The sequence below is a fragment of the Heptranchias perlo genome, chromosome 13 (genome assembly GCF_035084215.1).
Source record: "Heptranchias perlo isolate sHepPer1 chromosome 13, sHepPer1.hap1, whole genome shotgun sequence".
NCBI lineage: Eukaryota > Metazoa > Chordata > Chondrichthyes > Hexanchiformes > Hexanchidae > Heptranchias > Heptranchias perlo.
In genome coordinates this window covers 23745166-23756585 of record NC_090337.1, presented here as the reverse complement: position 1 = coordinate 23756585, position 11420 = coordinate 23745166, and the positions used below count along the sequence as shown (strand labels likewise).

The window sequence follows — 11420 nt, the reverse complement described above, 5'->3', positions numbered from 1 at the left end:
CTATAATGCTGAAGGCTTGTGCTCCAGAACTAGCCGCCCCTCTAGCCAAGCTGTTCCAGTACAGCGACAACACTGGCATCTACCCGACAATGTGGAAAAATGCCCAGGTATGTCCTGTCCACAAAATGTAGGACAAATCCAATCCGGCCAATTACCGCCCCATCAGTCTACTCTCAATCATCAGCAAAGTGATGGAAGGTGTCGTCGACAGTGCTATCAAGCGGCACTTATTCACCAATAACCTGCTCACCGATGATCTGCTTGGGTTCCGCCAGGACCACTCGGCTCCAGACCTCATTACAGCCTTGGTCCAAACATGGACAAAAGAGCTGAATTCCAGAGGTGAGGTGAGAGTGACTGCCCTTGACATCAAGGCAGCATTCGACCGAGTGTGGCACCAAGGAGCCCTAGTAAAATTGAAGTCAATGGGAATCGGGGGAAAACTCTCCAGTGGCTGGAGTCATACCTAGCACAAAGGAAGATGGTAGAGGTTGTTGGAGGCCAATCATCTCAGCCCCAGGACATTGGTGCAGGAGTTGCTCAGGGCAGTGTCCTTGGCCCAACCATCTTCAGCTGCTTCATCAATGACCTTCCCTCCATATAAGGTCAGAAATGGGGATGTTCGCTGATGATTGCACAGTGTTCAGTTCCATTCACAACCCCTCAGATAATGAAGCAGTCTGTGCCCGCATGCAGGACAACATCCAGGCTTGGGCTGATAAGTGGCACGTAAAATTCGCGCCAGACAAGTGCCAGGCAATGACCATCTCCAACAAGAGAGAGTCTAACCACCTCCCCTTGACATTCAATGGCATTACCATCGCCAAATCCCCCACCATCAACATCCTGGGGGTCACCATTGACCAGAAACTTAACTGGACCAGCCATATAAATACAGTGGCTACAAGAGCAGGTCAGAAGCTGGGTATTCTGCGGTGAGTGACTCACCTCCTGACTCCCCAAAGACTTTCCACCGTTTACAAGGCACAAGTCAGGTGTGTGATGGAATACTCTCCACTTGCCTGGATGAGTGCAGCTCCAACAACACTCAAGAAGCTCGACACCATCCAGGACAAAGCAGCCGCTTGACTGGCACCCCATCCACCACCCTAAACATCCACTCCCTTCACCACCGGCGCACTGTGGCTGCAGTGTGTACCATCCACAGGATGCACTGCAGCAACTCGCCAAGGCTTCTTCGACAGCACCTCCCAAACCCACAACCTCTACCACCTAGAAGGACAAGGGCAGCAGGCACATGGAAACAACACCACCTGCACGTTCCCCTCCAAGTCACACACCATCCCGACTTGGAAATATATCGCCGTTCCTTCATCATCGCTGGGTCAAAATCCTGGAACTCCCTTCCTAACAGCACTGTGGGAGAACCTTCACCACACGGACTGCAGTGGTTCAAGAAGGCAGCTCACCACCACCTTCTCAAGGGCAATTAGGGATGGGCAATAAATGCTTGTTTTGCCAGCAACGGCCACATACCATGAACAAATATTTTTAAAAATTTACTGATCCACCAAACTGACATGCTTTCTGAAGAATATCTCAATATATAAAAAAGAGATTCATATGGTTAAAGCTTCATATTTTTAATATTATCGCTGATTTACGACAAACTTCATGACATCATCATTACTTTTAAAATGGAAACAACACAATAAATATCATGACTACATTTTTATAAATTCACCATTATTGTTCTTAACACAACCCTAGTCTAAATATTTGAAATTATGTCATTAATCTTACATTTGCCATTTGTTTCAACTAATAATAAAATGGGTAAGAGATTGGCTTTGTTTAACTGGCATTTCTCTTTGCATCAACAGACACTACATTATCATCTGAAACACCAGAATCGAGCATACCAACAGACCAATTGACAAATGTCACCAAATCTTCAACCAATTTAACACCATCTTCTGACTCAACAGGTATGAATAGTGTCAACATGACTGGTGCACATCACAGCACGATTGAAAAATCACAAATGATAAAATTTAATTCTTAGTGACACGTAGGCCCTGATATTTACGAGGAGGCAGAGAGCATGTGGTGGAACGCCATAGCGTGGGGAAAATCTGGCAAGGCCAGGGACACAGGATTATAATTTTTTTCTTCTGCTTCCCATCTGGCAGCCAGTCAAATTGACAGGCTGGCTGGCTGCCGGGTGGGAAAATCAGTGGGAGGAGGCCACAGCCGGGGACCCTTAGGGACGGTCCCCAGCAATCAGGAGGGGAGAAAGAGAGAGAGAGATTGGGGCTTGTGTGGTGGGAGGGGGGGGGGGGAAGGTGGCATCGTAGGAAGGAGGGAGCAAGAGATCAAGGCTTGCAGAGGGAGGGGGGAAATTCAGCAATCGAGGGAGAAAGGTAGTGAGAGATCGGGGCTTGGGGTGGGGGTAGGAGTCGGCCATCGCGGGAGGGAGGAAGGCTGGAGATTGGGGCTGACGTTGGGGGGAGGGTTGTCTGCGATCACGGCAGTGGGGTAGAGAGGCCCCAATCAGGAGAGGGGAGGATGAAAGCTTCTTTGAGAGGCCGGAGGAAGTGTGCCTGCTCCTCTTGGCCCACAGGGAGTGCTGGAGAAGGCACTTACCTTCTTGAGCCGGCAACTCCCGCCTCCCTTACACTGCCGGGTTTCCCGAGCCCTAGGAAACCCACGTGGCAACTGTTAAATTTAAATCAAGCTCCCAATTGCCCTATGGGAGCCTGATTTAAATATGTTAATGAAATGTCCCGCCTTCACTCACGTCATGAAACCCATCGCCGTAAAAATGGCAACAGGTGCGTACGTGGCGGATTGGGGACGCATTCTCCAATTCCCCCCCCCCCCCGACCCTCTCTCACCCGTCGTGGGGGCTAATATTGAGGCCATAGAGTTGCCACTTATGTTCTTATGTCACTGTTGTTACTTATGAATGTAACATTTACTTTTTCCATTGTAATCTGGATTTTTGTTCATTACAGAAAATAAGAGGAACCTTAGCATCACAAATTTCATCCAAATTCCATTGAATTAATGGATGTTTAGATTATTCTAACCCACACTTCTTCACTGTAGTGACACCACAATCAGCAACAGAAGAATTAGAAACAGGTTCACCAACAGAATCACTGACAACAGAGATTCCTTCCTCATCTATCCCACCAACAGATATCTATTCCGCACCATAGCATGGCAGAATAAAATGATAGACATTGACAATGTTTCTGATTAATTGGTCATACATCTCAATGATGTTTGTTGTATTGCTGTGTGCAAACTGACTCTCTCACTTGCCTACATAACAATATTGACTACACTTGAAAATAATGCAATGGCTGTGAAGCACTTTCAGAAGTTACAAAGGTGTAAAAGGTGCTATATAAATGCACCTACTTTTAATCTTGTTTTTATCGTTCCACAAATTATGATACTATCAGTAAGATTTTAGTTTGTTTAACTAACATTGGGGCAGAAATCGCTCATTAAATAACGGTGAGCTCAACAGCGCTCTCCGTTATTAGTGGCGAAATGGAGGAGCAAGTACCAGCGTTCGCACATGCACAGTGAAACAAAGAAACTTGCTCCTACTGGTTCGCCAGTGATATGACAGCTTCGAATTAAAGGTATATCGCTCGCTGCTATCAGAGAAATCGTTGAAAAAGAACAAACTTGCTTTTCTGCCCAGCTGGAAAGTAACTAATATCGCCACAAAACAGGTGCACTTAAAAATACCTGGTCTAAACTAAGTTTCAACAGTGCATTAAGTCTTGCTGACTGCCAAACTAAAAATGAACTTTTAAAAATGTGGAGTCTCATTACTCCTTATTTTAATAGTTTTTGGTCATTAAAAATTTTTTTTAAGTAAACATTTTTTTTTAACTTTTCCCTTCTATTTTATTTAATTCAGTTATTTCGTGCCCTCTCTTATTTCGCTGTCCATAACTGTTTTTATATTGATTTAAAATGTTGTACCTTTCACTTCCTGGTTTAACAATCCAAGCCGGCAGAGACAGTGAACGCAACTGTCAAAAATGCTGCGATCTGATTGGTCGAGGGAGGAGATCGCTCCTCTCACTTCTCCCAGGGTCCTAGCTTCACCTGAACTGACGCTGGGATTTTTTCCCGCTTCCTATTAGAGGAAGTGGCCGACGAAAAGACCGCGGTAAGTTAGTGGATTAGTATAAGTGAATGGAGTGGCGAGGAGTGTTGGTTCGCCGCTCCAAGCGATTTATCATAGAATCATAGAAAGTGACGGCACAAAAGGAGGCCATTCGGCCCATCTTGTCCCTGCCAAATTCTACCCCATTATCTCAGACAACAGGTATTAATAGTGTTATCCTGATTCGTGCACATCATAGCATGTTTGAAAAAGCACAAACAATAGATGTGTTCTTCGTGACACAGATGCGGGCAAATTATTCAGAGCTGCTGCCACTTCACCAGTGTTACTATGCCGGAAGTGCAGCTGAAACGCCTTTTACGCTCGTAAGCGGGGTTTCTGCCACACTTCCAGGAAAGTAATGCCGGCAGAGTAGGAGCAGCTTCGAGGAATTTATCAGCCACATGATTGCCAGTTATTTCATCATTACTCTTAAAATGTGTCAGGTGTCAGCCTTGGCTCAGTGGTAACATTCTCGCCTCTGAGTCAGAAGGGTTGGACTTGAGCAAAAAAACCCAGGCTGACACTGCACTGAGGGAGTGCTGCACTGTTGGAGGTGCTGTCTTTTAGATGAGATACTAAACCGAGATCCCATCTGCCCTATCAGGTTGACATAAAAGATCCCATGGCACTATTCAAAGAGCATCGACATTCTCTCGGTATCCTGGCCAATATTTATCCTTCGACCTACATTACCAAAAAACAGATTATCTGGTAATCTATTGCATTGCTGTTTGTGGGACCTTGCTGTGTGTAAATTGGCTACCGCGTTTCCTTATATTACAACAGTAATACTTCATTGGCTGTAAAGTGGCTTGGGACATCCTGAGATCATGGAATGCTCTGTACAAATGCAAGTTCTTTTGTTCTAAAATGGAAACAAAAGTAGAAATATCATATCAAGATTACATTTTAATAAAATCACCGCGGCTGTTCTTAACACAACTCTAGTCCAAATATTTGAATTTATGTAATTAAACATGTGTGAATTAATTAAGGAAATCCAGCATGGATTTTTTAAAAAGGCAAATCGTGTTTAACTAGCTTGATTGAGTTTTTTGATGAGGCAACAGAGAGGGTTGATGAGGGCAATGCGGTTGATGTGGTGCATATGGATTTCAAAAAGGCGTTTGATAAAGTGCCACATAATAGACTTGTCAGCAAAGGTGAAGCCCATGGAATAAAAGGGGCAGTGGCAGCATGGATACAAAATTGGCTAAGTGACAGGAAACAGAGTAGTGGTGAACAGTTGTTTTTTGGACTGGAGGAAGATATACAGTGGTGTCTCCAAGGACACCACTGTATATCCTAGGACCATTGCTTTTTCTGATATATATTAATGACCTGGACTTGGGTGTACAGGGTACAATTTCAAAATTTGTAGGTGACACAAAACTTGGAAGTGTAGTGAACAATGAGGAGGATAGTGATAGATTTCAAGAGGATATAGACAGGCTGGTGGAATGGGCAGACACATGGCAGATGAAATTTAACACAAAGAAGTGCGAAGTGATACATTTTGGTAGGGAGAACGAGGAGAGGCAATATCAACTAAAGGGTACAATTCCAAAGAGGGTGCAGGAACAGAGATACCTGGGGGTATATGTGCACAAATCTTTGAAGGTGGCAGGGCAGGTTGAGAAAGCGGTTAAAAAAGCATACCGGATCCTGGGCTTTATAAATAGAGGCATGGAGTACAAAAGCAAGGAAGTTATGATGAACCTTTATAAAACACTGGTTTGGCCACAACTGGAGTATTGTGTACAATTCTGGGCACCGCATTTTAGGAAGGATGTGAAGGCCATAAAGAGCATGCAGAAAAGATTTACTGGAATGGTTCCAGGGATGAGGGACTTCAGTTACGTGGATAGACTGGAGAAGCTGGGTTGTTCTCCTTAGAGCAGAGAATGTTGAGAGATTTGATAGAGGTGTTCAAAATCATGAGGGGTCTAGACAGAGTAGATAGAGAGGAACTGTTCCCATTGGCGAAGAGTCAAAAACCAGAGGACACAGATTCGAGGTGACTGGCAAAAGAACCAGAGGTGACATGAGGAAAAGACTTTTTACGCAGCGAGTGGTTATGATCTGGAATGCACTGCCTAAGGGAATGATGGAGGCAGATTCAATTGTGGCATTCAAAAGGGAACTGGATAAGTACTTGAAGGGGAAAAAATTGCAGGGCGACGGGGAAAGGACGGGGGGGGCGGGGGGACTAGCTGGATTGCTCTTGCATGGAGCCGGAACGGGCTCGATGGGCCGAATGGCATCCTTCTGTGCTGTAACCATTCCATGATTCTATGATTCTATAAACATAGCTTTGACATTTGTTGCAACAAGCCATGATATTGGTACTTTGCTTTGTTTAACTGGCATTTCTCTTTACATCAGCAGCCATTACATAATTATTTGAAGCATCAGAATCCAACACCCCAAAAATGAAGGGTTTTGAGAATTATTTCCCCAATTTAATAACAGGTATACATAGTGTCAACTTGATTAGTGCATATCGTAGCATGATCAATTTAATTCTTGGTGACACAAAGTTGCCACTTATGTTCTTATTGTTCTACTGTTACTTAAGAATATAACACTTACTTTTTTCCCTATTTTATAGCTGTCTGGATTCTTGTTCATGGCAGGAAATAAGAAGAAACTTTGGATCAAAACTTTCACACAAATTCCATTGAATTAATACAAATTAAGAGGAGTAGGCCATTCGGCCCCTCAAGCCTGCTCTGCCATTTGATAAGATCACGGCTGATCTGATTATGACCTCAACCCTACTTTCTCGACTACCTGCTGTAACCTTTGACTCCCTTGTTAATCAGGAATCTATCTAACTCAGCCTTAAAAATATTCAACGACTGTGCCGCCACCACTCTCTGGGGAAGGGGGTTCCACAGACTCACGACCCTCAGAGAAAAAAATTCTCCTCATCTCCGTCTTAAATGAGAAACCCCTTATTTTTAAACTGTGTCCCCTAGTTCTAGTCTCTCCTACAAGGTGAAACATCCTCTCAGCATCTACCCCTTCAAGTCCCCTCAGGATCTTATATGTTTCAATAAGATCACCTCTAATTTTTCTAAACTCCAATGCTTACAGGCCCAACTTGTCCAACCTTTCCTCATAAGATAACCCCCTCATCCCAGGAATCAATCGAGTGAACCTTCTCTGAACTGCCTCTAAAGCAATTATGTCCTTTCTTAAATAAGGAGACCAAAACTGCACACAGTATTCGAGATGTAGTCTCACCAATGCCCTGTACAACTGTAGCAAAACATCTCTACTTTTATATTCCATTCCCCTTGCAATAAATGACAACATTCCATTTTCCTTCCTAATCACTTGCGGTACCTTACCTCGCGTCGGAATCAGTAAGGTTTGTTTATTCGGGTTTGCCACGTGCACTTACACCCCTCCGCTGCCAACCTGCCACCATTTCAAAATTGAGCCCCTTATGTCCTCTTCACAACTTACTTTCCTACCTACCTTTGTTTTTGTGACTCATGTACGAGGACACCCAGTTCCCTCTGTGCCTCAGAGTTCTGCAATCTCTCTCCATTTAAATAACATACTGTTTTTCTATTCCTCCTGCCAAAGTAGCCATTTTCCCACATTATACTCCCATCTGCCAAATTTTTACCCACCCACTTAACCTAACTATATCCCTTTGCAGACTCCTTGGGCTCGATTTTCCAAGGAGATCACAGGTACATTGGGGGGTGGGGGGACTCTGAAAATCGGGGAAATCCAGTTTGGGTTCGGAACCCGGCTACAACCCGCCAACATCCGAGTTCCCCACGGACGTCCCTGTGTGCACGCAGGTGTCCCGAATCCTGAAGTCCCACCGGCAATTAAAGCCGGCGGGATGATAGTTAAAGAGCCAAATGTACCTCATTGAGGTACTTAAGGCACTTTACATGTGACATAGTACGTGGTTAGAACGATTTTTAACTTACCTTGGTGGCTTTCCCATGTCTTCTGATTCATGCCTGGAAGGGCTGGATCAGGCAAAAAGAAACAAAATAAATTACATAAAAAACCATTGCACGAAGTTAAAATACAAAATCAACCTACCTTTCCACCCTGCTCCGATGTCCGATCTCCCCTTCTTGACACCCCGCCTCGATGTCTCCCCAATCTCCCCTTCTTCACCCCCCCCCGATCTTCCCCTCTGCCACCTCAATCTCCCCCTCTTTACTCCCCCGAACTTCCCCTCTCCCTCCCCCACCGATCTTCCACTCTCCACCCACCCCCCCCCACCCCCGAATCTTCCGTTCCGGCGCTGGATGATGTCTCGCTCTCTCTCTTTCTCTCCACCGCTCCCCTCGCGTTGCAGCTCTTGATGGCAGCCAGCCTGTCACTCAGGCTGGCTGCCAGGCATGAAACTCGGAGAGCATGTTAGTCACCATCAATTACAATGCAATCGCATCGGAAACGGTAAGGTTTGTTTATTCGGGTTTGCCACACGCACCTGCTGCCAACCTGCCACCGTTTCAAAATTGAGCCCCTTATGTCCTCTTCACAACTTACTTTCCTACCTACCTTTGTGTCATCAGCAAATTTAGCAACCATACATTCGGTCCCTTCATCCAAGTCATTAATATAGATTGTAAATAGTTGAGGCCCAAGCACTAATCCTTGTGGCACTCCACTCGTCACATCTTGCCAACCTGAAAATGACCCATTTATTTAATAAATTAGTCAAACACGATTTCCCTTTCACAAAGCCGTGTTGACTCTGCCTGATTGCATTGACATTTTCTAAGTGCCCTGCTATAACCTCCTTAATAATAGATTCTAGCATTTTCCCTATGACAGATGTTAAGCTAACTGGCCTGTAGTTTCTGTCTTTCTGTCTCCCTTCTTTCTTGCATAGAGGAGTTACATTCGCTATTTTCCAATCTGATGGGACCCTTGCAAAATCTAAGGAATTTTGGAAAATTAATACCAATGCATCCAATATCTCTGCAGCCATTTCTTTTAAGACCCTAGGATGAAGTCCGTCAGCATCTGGGGACTTGTCAGCTTTTAGTTCTAATATTTTTTTCAGAACTCTTTCCCTGGTGATTGTAAATGTTTTAAGTTCCTCCCTCCCTTTCACCTCTTGATTCACAATTATTTCAGGCATGTTATTTGTATCCTCTACAGTGAAGACGGACACAAAATATCTGATCAATTCATCTGTCATTTCCTTATTCTCCATTATTAATTCCCCAGACTCACTCTCTAGAGGACCAACACTCACTTTACTTACTCTTTACCTTTTTACATACCTGTATCTGTTTTTATATTTCTAGCTAGCTTTCTCCCTCCTTATTATTCTTTTAGTCATTCTTTGCTGTTTTTTTATATTCTGTTCAATCTTCTGACCTGCCACTAATCTTTGTGGAATTGTATGCTTTTTCTTTCAATTTGATACTATCTTTAACTTCCTTAGTTAGCCACGGATGGTACATCATTCCCCACAGTCTTTCTTTCTCACTGGAATGTATCTTTGCTGAGTGTTATGAAATATCTCATTAAATGTCTGCTACTGCATCTTTGCTGACCTATCCCTTAACCTAATTTCCCAGTTCACTTTAGCCAGCTCTGTCTTCATGCCCTCATAATTGCCCTTATTTAAGTTTAAAACACTAGTCTTAGACCTACTCTTCGCTCCCTCAAACTGAATGCAAAATTCAATCATATTGTGATCACTGCTACTTAGAGGCTCCTTTACAATGAGGCCATTAATTAACCCTGTCTCAATACAAATTATCAGATCTAGAATAGCCTGCTCTCTGATTGGCTTGAGAACATGCTGCTCTAAGAAACTGTCCTGAAAGCACTCTATGAACTCATCTTCCAGGCTACCTTTGCCAATCAGATTCTTCCAATCTATATGTAGATTAAAATCACCCATGATTATCGCTGTTCCTTTCTCAGAAACCCCCATTATTTCTTCCTGTAAACCCAGTCCTACAGTGTGGTTATTGTTAGGGGGCCTATAAACTACTCCCACAAGTGACTTCTTGCCTTTATTATTTCTTATCTCTACCCAAACTGATACATATTTTTGATTATTCTAACCCACACATCCATTTATTATCTTCACTGTAGTGACACCACAAACAGCAACGGAAGAATTAGATACAAGTACACCAACAGAAGCACTGACAACAGAGATTCCTTCCTCATCAAGTCCACCAACAGGCATTGGCAAATCCAATCTAATTATTACACACCATAGCTCCGCAGAACAAAATGATGGACATTGACAATATTTCTGATCACAAAAGCAGTACCCACTTCAGCTGTCCAGACTTAGTCCCTAACAGTATAAATGCACACATCCTTAATATTTACTAATCTAGCTAAATTGATAAATATCCCTTATTATTGTGATCCAATATTTTCAAAAGCAGATTTATGTGAGAAACATGGATCAGTTTCTAACGATTATTGTACAATTGTGGCAAACAGTAGGACATCTGCAGTCTAACAATGTAAACATCACAATGGGCAAGAATTCTACTCTTTTCCATGTGTGTCAACATCATGAATGTGTTTCAAAGATTTGTCTGTTCAGTATTTCTAACTAAATCTAGTGTGTTTATGATTTCACTAAAAATAGGAAAGGAAATCATACAAATATATTTGTGATGTCACCACACATAATGATCAGATGAATTCTTACTCTGATAAATATCAAACTAACACTAGAAGTTTTACAAAATCAACATTGTTGTTCTTAAGACAATGATTATAACAGTATTTGAACTCAAATCATTCAGCTGTTGGCTCGGTAGGACCACTCTTGCCTCTTAATCAAAAGATTGTGGATTTAAACCCCATTACAGGACATTTGTCCCTTAACTAACACCACTGAAACACATTAACTGGTCATTTATCTCATTGCTGTCTGTGGGAAGTTCTTGCATGTAAATTGTCTGCTGCATCTACCTACATAACAACAATGACTACAGTTCAAGGTATGCTTATGAAGTACTTTGGGACATTCTAAGGATATTAAACATACTATATAAATACAGTTTTATTCTTTTATTCGTACTTTTATCATTTCACAAATTATGACTCTACAGTATCAATAAGATTTTGGTTTGTTTAACTAACATTCTATGAATATTACCAGAAAAACCATTAGTTCCTCAAACATCAGAATCATTCACATCAACAGATGCATCTGCAACTGCCATTGCTTCTTCAACTAGTTTTGTATTATCAACTGAAACAACAGGTATTGCTAATACTAACTCAATAC

The 11420-nt window shown here is 42.8% G+C and overlaps 1 protein-coding gene across 1 annotated transcript in view; it reads left to right on the top strand.

Moving 5' to 3' along the window:
* The first annotated feature begins 2785 nt into the window (after positions 1-2785).
* Positions 2786-11420, top strand: part of LOC137331104 (mucin-4-like) — a 68844-nt gene continuing 60209 nt past the window's right edge. The window contains exons 1-2 of the mRNA XM_067994708.1: positions 2786-2795; positions 11292-11396. Of these exons, the coding sequence (XP_067850809.1) occupies positions 2786-2795; positions 11292-11396 (115 nt within the window). The remainder of the gene's footprint in view (positions 2796-11291; positions 11397-11420) is intronic.